At 42.3% G+C, this 15,578-nt stretch overlaps 1 protein-coding gene across 1 annotated transcript in view; it reads left to right on the top strand.

The window, feature by feature from the left end:
- The window catches only part of LOC142661448 (suppressor of cytokine signaling 3-like), a 42,167-nt gene extending 27,000 nt beyond the window's left edge, over window positions 1-15,167 (top strand). Inside the window, exon 2 of the mRNA XM_075838842.1 lies at window positions 13,941-15,167. Coding sequence (XP_075694957.1) covers window positions 14,038-14,691 — 654 coding nt within the window. The 5' untranslated portion in view covers window positions 13,941-14,037 and the 3' untranslated portion in view covers window positions 14,692-15,167. The remainder of the gene's footprint in view (window positions 1-13,940) is intronic.
- Window positions 15,168-15,578: the final 411 nt, after the last annotated feature.

The following is a 15,578-nucleotide window of genomic DNA, read 5'->3' on the forward strand; positions in this document are numbered from 1 at the left end:
AAAAAGAAGAAAAAAACAGTAAAATCTTAGACACATTTGTTATCCCCATAACCTTAAAGAGAACCTTTCACCAGCCGTTATATTTGGCGTCCGATATTTAAATAACCCCCTGGACTGTCAATGGGGCATGTAATGGCTACTATGGTTACTATGGCTGTGACACTGTCCAATCATCTACGGACAGTGTCACTGCAAGAGCTTGTTTAAAGGAGAGCGTGTGTGCGTGCGCGCTCGCAGGCGCGCAGTTCATGTCCGTGTCCGTGGCTGATTGGACAGTGTCACAGCAATTTTACATGACCCCTTGCCATTACACGCTCCATTGACAGTTCAGGAGGTCATTTAAATATCGGGCGCCAAATATAACGGCACCGATATCTAAATAACGAAGGTGGGTAGGGAAAAAATTTACATTGCCCCAGGGTTTGTGCAGCTCTGCCCATTACATGCTGCACTCAGCTGCACATGTATGGGCAGGTGAAAGGTTCTCTTTAAGAAAATAATATAGAGGTATACAGCTACTTCTACTTAACAAAATATTCTAAAGTTGAAGCAAAAAAATAAAAATAAACATTTTCTTCTGGCTCTTAACCCCTTAATGACCAGCCTATTTTAAACCTTAATGACCAAGCCATTTTTTACGCTTTTCCATCGTCGCATTCCAAGAGCTATAACGTTTTTATTTTTGCGTCGACATCGCTGTGTAAGGTCTTGTTTTTTGCGGGACAAGTTGTATTTTTTAATAGCACCATTTTGAGGTACATATTATGTATTGATTAACTTTTATTAACTTTTTTGGGGGGGGAATAGAAAGAAAACGGAAATTTCGCCACGCTTTTTCACGTCTTAAATCTACGCCGTTTACCGTGTGATATAAATAACACAATAACTTTATTCAGTGGGTTGTTACGATTGCAATGATACCAAATTTGTATCGTTTTTGTATGTTTTACTACTTTTACACAGTAAAAACGCTTTTTTTTCAAAATTATTTGTTTTTGTGTCTCCATATTTGAAGAGCCATAACTTTTTTATTGTTCCGCCGATGTAGTTGTATGAGAGCTCTTTTTTTGCGGGAAGACTTGTCGTTTTTATTGGTACCATTTTGGAGTAGATGCAACTTTTTGATCACTTTTTATCACATTTTTTTTAAGTCAGGGTTCACAGAAAACAGCAGCTTTTCCATAGTTTTTTATTAAAAAAATGTTACGGCGTTCACCGTGCAGGTTAAATAATGTAATAGATTTATAGTCGGGGTCGTTACGGATGCGGCGATACCAAATATGCGTTACTTTTTTACTTTATTTTGTTTTTTTAATAGTAAAGCATTTTGTAAGGGGAAAAAGTGGGTTTTTCATTTTTTTTCCACATTTTTTTTAAATTAACTTTATTAAACTTTTTTTTAACTTTTTTACTAGTCCCACTAGGGGACTTTAATATGCGATTCTCCGATCGCTATTATAATACACTGCAATACTTTTGTATTTCAGTGTATTACTGCCTGTCCATTTAAGGCTATGTTCACACGGAGTATTTTGACGAGTTTTTTGACGCGGAAAGCGCGTTACAAAACTCGTCAAAAACGGCCCGAAAATGCCTCCCATTGACTTCAATGGGAGGCAGAGAAAGCGTATTTCGCGGTGTTTTATGCCCGCGGCGCTCAATGGCCGCGGGCGAAAAACGTTGCGAAAAACTCAGCGAAAATCGGCGTGCAGGGTTAGGAAAATCTGCCTCAAACTTCCAAATGGAACTTTGAGGCAGATATTCCTCCTGCAAAATACTCCGTGTGAACATAGCCTAAAACGTCACAGGCAGACCTGGGGGCCTTTATTAGACCCCCGGCTGCCATTGCAGACACAGACACTCGGCGATCTTATCGCCGGGTGTCGGTGGGAGAGAGAGGGAACTCCTTCCCTCTCTCCAAAACCACTCAGATGCGGTGCACGCTATTGTGCACCGCATCTGAAGGGTTAAACGGGTGAGATCGATACTTATATCGATCTCACACGGCAGAGCAGGGACGCCCCCAGCCCTCAGCTACCTCTGGCAGCTGAGAGCAGGGAGATTTGACAGCTCCCTGCTCTGTTTACTTTATCCTGATGCAGTGCCGTAAAAAGGCATATGCATCAGAATAAAGCCCGTTAGTGGCCGCCGTTAAAAGGTGTATTGGCGGTCACTAACGGGTTAAAGGGGTTGTCCCATTAAGGCAATTCCTGTTCATATGTCCAATTAGCGCATATGGACATTATAGAGGGGGTTTCCTTGCTCAGGACCCCACTCAATTACCAAAGCGGAGAGCCACTGCAAAGAACGACTCTTGCACTGGAGTCTGAAAATGTATTTTATGCTTGTCTACGTTTCCCCTGCACTGGCTCAAGCAGGAGAAATTTGTGGCCACTCGCAGTGTTTCAGCTGCTGAAACTGCTAGCGGATCCTCATTTAGCTTGTTAACCCCGTTAAAGCAAAAATCGTCTGCAGCAGTATGATTATTATAAAAACAGACATTGTGAAATATAAAGCAGACTCAATTTCCCTGAAACAAAATAGCTTATGACTGGTTCAAAGTAAAACTCCACACTCAAATAACAATAAAGAGGATCTGTCACTAGTTTAGTAATGCCCTATCTCCTAGCTAATCTTATAGGCGCTGTCACACTAATGATGCTAGTGAAAATTGTGTCCCAAAAAGTTTATTAATTTAGAAGTTATTCGCTTTTTTCTGAATATGCAAATAAGGCTATACATGACAAGTGAGTGTCAACAGCAGCGATTCTCCTGAGGTGGAGCCTCCTCACAGCCTCTGACACTGTCCTATAAGCTGCTTCACACAGTGTGAGAGTCTGAGGCTGGAGAAAAAGGGGATCACTTCAAATAGCCATATCTCAGGCTGTGGACCACCTAAAACAGTTCTGGTGATGTACACCGTGTTTCAAATTATTATGCACATTGGATTTAAATGTCATAAACATTTAATTATTAGTTTTTCAATTAAACTCATGGATGGTATTGTGTCTTAGAGCTGTGTGGATCATTGTAATCAATCTCAGACACCTGTGATAATTAGTTTGCCAGGTGTGCCCAATCAAAGGAAAACTACTTAAGAAGGACGTTCCACATTATTAAGCAGGCCACAGGTTTCAAGCAATATGGGAAAGAAAAAGGATCTCTCTGCTGCCGAAAAGCGTGAAATAGTGCAATACCTAGGACAAGGTATGAAAACATTGGATATTTCAAGAAAACTTAAGCGTGATCACCGTACTGTGAAAAGATTTGTGGCTGATTTAGAGCACGGACGGGTTTGTTCAGATAAAGGCATAATGAGGAAGGTTTCTGCCAGACAAATTAATAGGATTAGGAGAGCAGCTGCTAAAATGCCATTGCAAAGCAGAAAACAGGTATTTGAAGCCGCTGATGCCTCTGGAGTCCCGCGAACCTCAAGGTGTAGGATCCTCCAAAGGTTTGCAAGTGTGCATAAAGCTATTATTCGCTCAGAAATACATGAAATACATGAAGACTAATTTTCAAACCGTGTTGTTTACTGATGAGTGCCGTGCACCCCTTGATGGTCCAGATGGATGGAGTAGTGGATGGTTGGTGAATGGCCACCATGTCCCAACAAGGCTGCGACGTCAGCAAGGAGGTGGTGGAGTTATGTTTTGGGCTGGAATCATGGGGAGAGAGCTGGTAGGCCCCTTTAGGGTCCCTGACAGTGTGAAAATGACCTCTGCAAAGTACGTAGAGTTTATGACTGACCACTTTCTTCCGTGGTACAAAAAGAACCATGCCTTCCATAGAAAAATTATCTTCATGCATGACAATGCACCATCTCATGCTGCAAAGAATACCTCTGTGTCATTGGCTGCTATGGGCATAAAAGGAGAGAAACTCATGGTGTTTCCCCCATGTTCCCCTGACCTCAACCCTATTGAGAACCTTTGGAGCATCCTCAAGCAAAATATCTATAAGGGTAGGAGGCAGTTCACATAAAAACAGAAGCTCTGGGAGGCTATTCTGACATCCTGCAAAGATATTCAAGCAGAAACTGTCCAAATACTAACAAATTCAATGGATGCAAGAATTGTGAAGGTGATATCAAAGAAGGGGTCCTATGTTAACATGTAACTTGGCCTGTTAAGTTTTTTTTTTATTGAAAGAGCTTTTGATTTCTGTAAATATGACCTCCTGATGCTGCAAATTCAACAAATTACCATTTTAGTTCTCTTTACAACCTTTAAAATGTTTTGATCTCTGTTGTGCATAATAATTTGAAACAGTGCATTTTGAGTTTTTTACTTCTAAAAAACCCCTGTTATCATTAGGAGATTTGTTCAATAAAATTTGCATTATACTCCAACGGTTGATGGCTTGAAGATTATACTGACTGTCATTTGCATCGACTATTTAGGAAAATCAGTGAAAAATAACATTTGCATAATAATTTGGAACGCGGTCTATGAAAGAGGAGATTCTCATCTTTCATATAACACCAGGATCGCAGTTCTAGCTGTGACACAACCGGAGATATCGCCAGTTGAAAACACAGTCGGGAATAGAAGCTCTATACTATATGATCACACTGTATGCTGATTGGACAGCGTCATACAGAAAACATTACACCGCCCTCTTTAAAGGAGTTGTCCAGGAATAAAAAAACATGACTATTGTCTTCCAAAAACAGTGCCACACCTGTCCACAAGTTGTATGTGGTACGGCAGCTCAGACCCATTCCCTTCAATATAGCGGAGGTGCAATACTAGATACAACCCATGGACAGGTGTGGCGCTGGTTCTGGAAGAAAGCAGCCATGTTTTTCTAATCCTGTACAACCCCTTTAACTACAGTATGTAGTCAGCAAATATAAAATATATCAAACAGGCAGGACAATTGATGTTGATGGATCTTATTATCTTTTGTGTACCATAGTACACTATACAGTTTATAAATATCTAATATCTTTACTATGTATTCCTGTGTTTAATGGGTTGTGTGGTTTATAAAACCCTTTTTCTAACACCAAATTAGAGCATTCTGTATAAATAAAGGGGGGCGGACTCTTGTTTGAGACCACCTTCAATTATCTGCGGTGGACTGTGGCTATAAAGTGTATTGTTCTCTAGAGCAATGGTTCCCAAACTTTCTGAGGCTGGGACCCACTTTTGTCTGAGACTTTATTCGTAGCTAGGTGCTAGTACTTAGCTCCGTTTGAAAAATAAGCAACATTGAAAATAATGATAATTGTGTGGGTGGAGGGAGGGTGGGCTCAAGGTATCCTGCCGCTGTGCTTCACTGAGGCTCGACTATGGCCACTGATGGTGTGTCATGTGATCTGACCCATCCATCAGAGGCATAGCTAGGGGTTTAGCACAGGGGTGGTGAAACACTTCTAAGAGCGACCCAACCCAGTTGGACCCCCATACAGTTTAATGACCCCTTAGTAGCCCCCACACAGTATAATGCCTTTAACTGCCCCATATAGGATAATGCCCCGATGCCTTAAGAGAAGTAGTTTCCAAAATAGGGGTCACTGCCCCCACGCAGTATAATGCCCCTAAAGTGCCTCCCAACACATTATAATGCCCCTAAAGCTGCCCCCACACAGTATAATGCCCCCATATCTGCCCCCACACTATGTAATGACACATTAGTGCCACCCACGTAGTGTAATGCCCCTATAGTGCCTCCCCACAGTATAATGCCCCCATAGCTGCCCCAACACAGGATAATGCCCCCACACAGGATAATGCCCCATAGCTGCCTCCACAAAGCGCAATGACCCTTTTGTGCCCCCACATAGTATAATGCCCCTAAAGCTGCCCCCACACAGTATAAGGCCCCATAGGTGCCCCCCACACCGTATAATGCCCCATAGCTGCCCCCACACATTGTAATGACCCTGTAATGACGGGGGTAGGGAAACGGACAAGTGAGCCCTAATCTACCCGCCACTCTGTCCCTGCCTACTTGCAACGACCCGCCCTAGGCGACGGGGTACAACTGGGCGGCGGTCCCTACGCTCAGTAAGTGCACGAGACAAACAGACAAGGGAACACCAAGCAAAGGGAAAGGGGCAGTTGCCCACGGAAACACCGTGAGCAACAAGAGTGGTGAACGAGCCGAGTCAAACCAGGAGTGCACGAGGTACCAAACGCAGAGCAGGAGAGTAGTCAGAAAGCCAGGGTCAGTATGGAGCAGGATCAAATAGATAGAAGCTGTAGCTGGGCCAGGAAACCACACGAGAAGAATCACAAGCAAAGGAGGAACAGGAAAGGCAGGTAAATAGACAGAGGGCGGGAGCTAGCTCCGTCTGGCCAGGCTGCGATAGGCTCTCCCACTCCTAAGCCTGCCATCCTGAGTGGTGGAAGATGGAGTCAGTCTCAGAGACATAGACTCAGGTGCAGACTGATTACCTATGGGAGTATCCACAGAAGTTGTGCCTGGCAGATCCTTTACAGACCCCTTAGTGCTCCCACATAGTATAATGCCCCAATAGTGCCTCCCCGCAGTATAATGCCCACATAGCTGCTCAAACACAGGATAATTCCCCCACACCGTGTAATGCCCCCCATAGCTGCCCCAACATAGGATAATGTCCCCACACAGAATAATGCCGACATATGCTGCCCCCACAAATTATAATGCCCCCACAAGGTATAATGCCCTCATAGCTGTCCCCACACAGTATAGCTGTCCCAATACAGTATAATGCCCCCATAGCTGCCAACACACAGTATAATGCCCCCATGGCTGCCCCACACAGTATAATGCCCCCATGGCAGCCCCCATGCAATATCGACCCCCCCATACCAAAGCCTGTCCATTAATTACACGTACAGACCACTGATTTCAACGTACACCATGTAATGTTTTATTCCCCCTGTGGTGGCACTGCAGGAAAATGTTAACACTTGCTGCTGGGATTCCCTGGAGATCACAGATGATTTCTGGTGGTCTCTGCAGCCAGAACCTGTGATCTGCTAATTTTTGAGAGGCCTTCTTACAAAATGGCCCTGTCCAAACCAGATGACTCCCTTGATGAGTCAGGCTGCATAGAATATTAAATCCGAATTGTTCCGTGTAACTAATAAAAAAATACCAAAAAGAGCTTCCTGAAAAGAAGCATGTTTATAGACTGAACGATGGTTTAGGCAATTAGATTGGTTTTCTGTAGCAGGACGTAACTATTACGTAGTGTTTATCAAGCCTAATATAGTGACCGTAGGCACAATATGTCATTACTTCAACAGGGGAATCCCATTTAATTATGTGCACTGGACAGACAGTAAGAAATATCTCTATTTTTTTGGAAGGTATAGTCATTTCCTTGCAAGCAATAAGCCCAGGCTGAATTGCTCGTAACATGCTGCTCTGGGGTTTCAGTGTTGGCCGGCACTCATTAAAGTGTTAGCAGCTATTAATCACCCGGAATATACAGTCACACCGTGAAGTTTACAGTCAGTATTAGAACCAATGAATAATGCACAACGGCAATCGCTTAGAACACAACGAGATGATAAACATGAATCAATGGAAAGGCTTTTTTCTATGTCACCAATATCATTAATATCTGGCATTTCTGCTCTTCCTGCTGTAAAAAAGGCTGTGTAGTTCAGGTATTTAAAAATGTAGATTGTTACATGCTAATTGAAGAGCACTTCCCAGTAAGACGGTAACAAATCAGAATAAAGATAAGTAATGTTACTTTCTGGGAATAAGCATCTCTAACTCTGCTTTAATGACACAATACATCATATAATGTCTGACTTAAGGCTGAAATTAGTTGTCTCTTATTCAATTACAGAATTCCTGCAATATCAGATTGACTTATTCATTCCTTTTGTAAGTGCTTCACATCTATTAGTTATTGCTAGGGGGTATTCGTGACCATATCTGGATCCTTCGTGAGGCCGGGAGCATCTAGATGATGGATGAAAATTACTTATTTTTTGGTACATTTCTGCTACTTCTCAGATTAGATTGTCTGTAATGAGGTTCAATAGCTGTAATATTCCTGGAATTGCAGAATAGTGGTTTCTTTGTTCTCTGGTCTCCCCGGGCTATTGGGTTGAACCCTGAAAGACTATTCAAAGTCATATGAAGCGTATGAAGGAACACGAGTGCATGGGAAGAATTCAATTATTTGAAACATTTCATGGGAAGCAAAATGCCCCTGTGAGCAACATAATAACTCAATAGGAAGTATGGTGGCACATTGGTTAGTGCTACTGTCTTGAAACCCTGGAGTCACAAAATCAGATAGTAGGGACGCTCAGTGGTTAGCACTAATGCCTTTTGGCACTGGGTCCAGGGTTTGAATCCAATACACCTCTGCATTAAGTTTCTATGTTCTCCCCATGCCTTAATGGATTTCCTCCAGTTCCTCATGTTTTGTCCTACACTCCAAAAACATACTGATAATATGGGCTTCTTGGATAGGTTGTCTCTCTCGGCTAAAGTTCTGGACCAGTGATTCTTAATCTTATTAGTGTAATTTATAGTACAGGTCTCAAACAGCGCAAATACTTTTTGACCTTCTATGGCTCCAGGACCCAGGTGTGGCTGAAATTTCTGAGGTTCCCAACACTGTAGACTGTAAGTCAACAATAATAAGATAAAGGCTGGTGACATGAACCCAGGTTTTAGTTACAGACTAAAATTATTCTTTGGCCCAGTTCACACAGAGTTTTTTTGCAGGCAGAAATAATCTGCCTCAAAAATCCTTCAGGAATTTTGATGCAGAATTTGACCAGCCTGCGCTTTTTTGCCACGGCTATTGAGGACCGCTGCAAAAAACGCCGGGAAAAACGCTTTTTTCAATGGGAGGTCAGAGGCAGAACCGTGCCAAGAAAGGACATGCTGCTTTTTCCCCACAAGCAGCTAAAAGCCACCGGGGGGGAGGGGGGAATGCCTCAGCCTATCATTGAAATGAATGAGAGGCGTTTTCGGATGTTTTTTGCCGCTAATTCCAATGCAGATTCCGTGTCAAAATCAGCGCCAAAAAACTCTGTGTGGACTGAGCCTTATTGTCTTCTCAATTTAACATTTTTGCATAGTCCCCAAAATTAGAAAATGAGAGGAAAAAGACATAGTTCTCTGTCTTTCAGAGAAATATCTCTATCCAAGTGGAGAACATAAACATAGGAAATTCATGTGGTTTTTATAACATTGAATAAACATGAATTTCCAAACTTTTGTGAAGGATTAATGAGAAGGAATATTAAAGAATGAATCACTGACCTAAAATATTTATTGTGCAATAGATATTAATGAGTCACCACCATAAACATATAACAGTATCAAATACTAGAAAGTGTGAATGAACTAACCCCATAAAGGGAAGCGGCAGCTCAGGCCTGTGATAAGAAGCCCACAATGCACATTCCTCTGCTACTGTTCACAAAGCACATTACCACATGAAGAATTGTGTGAGGGCTCAGTAGTGGCCTTGCTCATGCCTACAATATTTTCTAAATGCTATACGAAAAAATGCACTTCTACAACCCCAAATTCTTACATATGTGGTCTCTGCCGATCATGGGGCTCCACAGGTGCTTTCTGGCAGTAGAACTTGTCATGACTAACTAGGGAACCTGTTTAGGCTTAGATAAGGCCTAATTCACACAAGCTTATTTCACGTCCGTGTTAGGTCCCATGCACACGACCGTAAAAACTTAATTACGGGCCCATAGACTTCTATTGGCCACGGGTACCTCCCCGTATGCTTACAGGAAGGTGCCCGTGCCGTTGAAAAAGATAGAACATGTCCTATTTCAGGCCGTAATTACGGCACTGGCAGCCCATAGAAGTCTATGGGGCTCCCGTAATTACGGGTGACTACGTGTGTGCACCCGTAATTACGGGAGCGTTGCTAGGCGACGTCAGTAAATAGTCACTGTCCAGGGTGCTGAAAGAGTTAAACGATCGGCAGTAACTGTTTCAGCACCCTGGACAGTGGCTACCGATCACAATATAGATAAAGCTGTAAAAAAAAGACGTTCATACTTACCCAGAACTCCCTGCTTCTTCCTCCAGTCCGGCCTCCTGGGATGACGTTACAGCCCATGTGAACGCTGCAGCCAATCACAGGCCAATCACTGGCTGCAGCGGTCACATGGACTGCCGCATCATCCAGGGAGGTCGGGCTGGATGTCAAGAGAGGGACTCGTCACCAAGACAACGGCCGGGTAAGTATGAATTTCTTTTACTTTTATTACGGAGAGGGCTGTCCCTTCTCTCTATCCTGCACTGATAGAGAGAAGGGCTGCCGATTAGTGCAGTGCAATTTTGCAGCAAAAAACGTGCCCGTAAATACGGGTGGAATACTGGTGACACCGGACCCGTATTTACGGGCACGGGTCCGTAAATACTGGTGCAATACGGGTCGAATACGTGTGACCAAGGACCCGTATTTACGCCAGTATTTACGGGTGGACAAAAATACGGTCGTGTGCATGAGGCCTTACGCGCGTGACAATAATGCACGTCACACGGACCTATGCAAGTCAATGGGGCCATTTAGACATTCATTGTTTTTCACGCAGCGTGTGCCTGCTGCGTGAAACTCACTGCATGTCCTATACTTGTGTGTTTTTTGCGCATCACGCACCCATTGAAGTCAATGGGTGTGGGAAAATCACGGACAGCACACGGACGCACATCCGTGTGCTATGCATGATTCACGCAACAATTGCTAAAGAAATTATGAGAAAAAGAAAGCCACCTCCTTCAGTTTATTTTGCTGATGTAAAAAACCCATGACATACGCGCGTAGAAATGCTGACAAGCACCATGCAACGCAGGAAAAATGCTGCATTTTTTACACGTGCAAAACGGACACGTTCGTGTGAATAAGGCTTTACAGTAAGTTATTTCCTATGCAGGTTTCTAGGCAGGTCATGACAATGACTGACTGGGCAGGAGCAGTCTGCCAGTTGACACCCATAGTTTCCCGATCAGCAGGGACCACGTAGGCGAGAATTTGGGGGTCAGATGGATATCTCCACTCCATTCAAAAGCCACATGTCAGTTTAACCTTCTCTCATCTCTGAGGAGAATTTTAAGCTTCCCGTTTCCATTAGCTGACCTAATATAATTTATGCAAATAGTGTTGAATTATCCATGACAATCCATCCGTACCCCGCAATCACTTTGTGAGGAGGCCGATAGAGTGACAGAGGACCCCTCCCTGTCTAATGGATTAGATACCACAATTGCTATTGACCACGGTATCTAAGTGATTAAACACGATCAGAGATAATAAACCGCTGTCACGCGGTCTGTATGGAGCGGACTTAGCTCCTGAGCCCGCTCTATACATACGTTGGCAGTATCCACCGCACATGTAAAGCAGATGTCGCCAGGGGGTAAAATGTTACGCTCTTGGAATGCGCAACACAAAAACGAATCTTTTTTTTTTTTTTTTTAAAGTGTTTTTATTGTGCGAAAGTAGTAAAACATTTACGAACATATAAATTTGGTATTTCAGTAATCGTACTGATGCTGAGAATAAAGTTAACATGTCATTTATACCGCAGGGTGAACGCTGTAATAACAAAACCTAAAAATCATTGGCGGAATTACTGTTTTATCCACCCCCTCTCAAAAAAATGTTTCCTTTTTAAGTTATACAATACATTATAAGAAACACCAAACATAATCAAGCCGTAACAAATAAAAAAGTTACGGCTCATGAAATGCGATGATGAAAAAAGAAAATAGAAAAAATGCTTGGTTATTAGGGCCTAAAATAGGATGATCGCTAATGGGTTATCCTAGTATTAACTGCTGTATGGTTTTGACCCTTGTGCTACTGTAACCTCCCTGGTGTCACTTGGGCATAAAAGCATTTAGAGATGTCCCCAGCTAGAGATTCATAGCTACATGCAGTATATAACACTTGTTTCTGCTTTGACGAGTCTTTTCTCTAATTATAGATTTAAAGAGGCTCTGTCACCAAATTATAAGTGCCCTATCTTGTACATAATGTGATTGGCGTTCTAATGTAGGATACAGCAGTGTTTTTCATTTAGAAAAACGATCATTTTTGGCGAAGTTATGACCTATTTTAGCTTTATGCGAATGGGTTTCTTAATGGACAACTGGGCGTGTTTTACTTTTTGACCAAGTGGGCGTTGTGGAGAGAAGTATAAGACGCTGACCAATCAGTGACCAATCAGCGTCATACACTTCTCTCCATTCATTTACACAGCACTAGCGATATAGCTATATCACTATGTGCAGCCACATACACACACACTAACGTTACTCAAGTGTAATGACAGTGAATATACATTACCTCCAGCCAGGACGTGATGTCTTTACAGAATCCGGACACTTCTGTAACATTTCTGTGAGATTTACAGCAAGGCAAGCGTAATTTCGCAAGATTACGCTGTGAACTTTAAATGAGATTTAAAATGAGATTACGCTTGCCTTGATGTAAATCTCACACAAACGTTACCGAAGTGTCAGGATTCTGAATAGACATCACGTCCTGGCTGGAGGTAATGTATATTCACTGTCAGGACACTGCAGTAACGTTATAGTGTGTTTATGTGGCTGCACATAGCGATATAGCTATATCGCTATGTGCTGTGTAAATGAATGGGGAGAAGTGTATGACGCTGATTGGTCACTGATTGGTCAGCGTCACACACTCCTCTGTACAACGCCCACTTGGCCAAAAAGTAAAACACGCCCAGTTGTCTATTAAGAAAGTAATTAGCATAAAGCTAAAATAGGTCATAACTCCGTCAAAAATTATCGTTTTTCTAAATAAAAAACACTGCTGTAATCTACATTACAGCGCCGATCATGTACAAGATAGGGCACTTATAATGTACATGTACAAGATAGGGCACTTATAATGTGGTGACAGAGCCTCTTTAAAGAGGCTCTGTCACCACATTGTAAGTGCCCTATCTCCTATATAAGGAGATCGGCGCTGTAATATAGGTGACAGTAATGCTTTTTATTTCGAAAAACGATCTATTTTAAACCACTTTATGAGCGATTTTTAGCTGTATGCTAGTGAGTTTCTTAATGCCCAAGTGGGCGTGTTTTTACTTTAGACCAAGTGGGCATTGTACAGAGGAGTGTATGACGCTGACCAATCAGCGTCATACACTTCTCTCCATTCATTTACACTGCACTAGCGATATAGTTATATCTTTATGTGCAGCTACATACACAAACACTAACATTACTGTAGTGTCCTGATAATGAATATACATCACTACCAGCCTGGACGTGATGTTTATTCAGAATCCTGACATGCCTGTAGCGTCTCTGTTAGATTTACGGCAAGGCAAACGTAATCTCGCGAGATTACGATGTAACCTGTCATTTCAAACGAGATTACGCTTGCCTTGCTGGAATCTCACAGAAAAGATTCAGAAGTGTCAGGATTCTGAATAAACATCACGTCCTGGCTGGTAGTGATGTATATTCATTATCAGGACACTGCAGTAATGTTTGTGTATGTAGCTGCACATAACGATATAACTATATCGCTAGTGCAGTGTAAATGAATGGAAAGAAGTGTATGACGCTGATTGGTCAGCGTCATACACTCCTCTGTACAACGCCCACTTGGTCTAAAGTAAAACACGCCCACTTGGGCATTAAGAAACTCATTAGCATAAAGCTAAAAATCGCTCATAAAGTGGTTTAAAATAGATTGCTTTTCTAAATAAAAAGAATTACTGTCATCTACATTATAGCGCCGATCTCCTTATATAGGACATAGGGCACTTATAATGTGGTGACAGAGCCTCTTTAAGTTATCACAAGTTTACTTGATATAAAAGGAATAGCATTTCTCCACTGCTACTAAAAAAACTTAGATGCTTGAGAGGGACCATACTAGGATTGTTTAGCCATGACTAAAGTCATCATACAACACCATCTGCCTATCATCACCTAACTTTCTGTTTTTTGCCTTACAGATGAACTGGGAAGGTGGACACAGGTGAGCACTAAAAGTGGTGCAAACAGTTAAGCACAACCAGTCTGGGTCTTCCCTCTCAAAACGTGCAGCAGTCCATGTTCATTAGTTTGACGATGGTCACACTTCGCTGGAATTGCTTCCATCGCCGCTTCTGTCCATCATCCATCCTTGCAGCCATGAGCTCACAGGCTGCCCAACTGTCTTACCACTACAAATCTTTCTGTGGAGACTATGAAAGGGTGGAGACAGCACTTGAGAGGCTGGAGGCCACTGGCTACTACTGGAGTACCCTCTCCGGTACTGAAGCCAAAAAGCTCTTATCTGATCAGCCTGTTGGATCCTTTCTTATCCGTGACTCTTCAGACCATCACCACCTGTTTACCCTCAGCCTTCGCACATCTGCTGGCATTACCAATCTACGTATTAAACTAGAAGGTACTTCTTTCTACTTGGAAACAGTAGCGGGAGCAGAAAGTCCTCCAACATTTCCATGTGTGGTGAAGCTGGTTGAACATTATATGCGCTTGACAGCAGCAGGAGAGTCTGACTCTAATCTGTGCTACATTGAAGGTAAAGAGCATCCTGTCCCTCTTATGCTTACACAACCACTAAATTGTAAAGTGGTGTCTCTACAGTATTTATGCAAAAGGACAGTGGTGGCCAGCATGCCTGCAGAAGCTTCCGGTTCCGACGGGAACTTGGAAGAACTTCCTGTGTCTAAGATGCTCCGGAATGCCTTTCCAAACTAGATACATTGAGTTAAGCTGGAAAACACTTCAGGAGAGACTATGAAAGTAAACTCATGGCAGTCTCTTAAATAAAACTGCCTACAGGACTTTTGTTTCCATGTTTTCTTACTTCCAGTATGAGGTCATACAGAAAAGGAAAAATAAATGAACTTGTTCAAAAACCACAGAAAATATCGTACCAAGACAAAAAAATGACCCTGGTGCAGAGAACAGCAGATTTTTTTTCTTTATATATAGAAAGAGATGGCTTTTATCTAGAGGAAACACTTGACTGATATTTTATGTTTTTCACATTTATTTCCTTACTGTATTAATTTATCAGCATCTCGCAGACACAGTGAGATAAGGAGCATGACGTCTGTAATGGAACAGTATGTGACATTAGACAAAATAACAAGTTAAAAGGCAACAGAGAAAATTTCATTTTAAACTATACCCTTGATACTTTCAGATATTAAAGGTAATGACACACGAGACTGTTCTGTCTTGTCCATTGTTGTTCTTCATTGCGCTATATGTATATAATAAACATAACATATTCTGTGCTGTGTGCACACTGATCCCGTTGAATTAATGAATACTCCCTGACACATACCATCGACCATACCACTCCATAATCTTTGCATGCTAAAATCCTACCAGGACATTGCCCTGTAGTATGCTAGCCTCCGAAACGGTCATTCCCTTGTTCCAGTAGGCCTAATCACTTTTAACATCCCCTGGAAGATCTAGTTATAAACAATATGAACCTAAGCTTGATTTAATATACACAATTTCCTAACATCCAATGTAGGTGTAAAATTTGCTGTAGATAATAACTTTTTGCAGGGCTTCATAGCTGTCAGAAATATCCCCCCGATTCTAAACTGAAGTGTAATGATGGAAAC

Source organism: Rhinoderma darwinii, chromosome 10 (genome assembly GCF_050947455.1).
Source record: "Rhinoderma darwinii isolate aRhiDar2 chromosome 10, aRhiDar2.hap1, whole genome shotgun sequence".
NCBI classification, from domain to species: domain Eukaryota; kingdom Metazoa; phylum Chordata; class Amphibia; order Anura; family Rhinodermatidae; genus Rhinoderma; species Rhinoderma darwinii.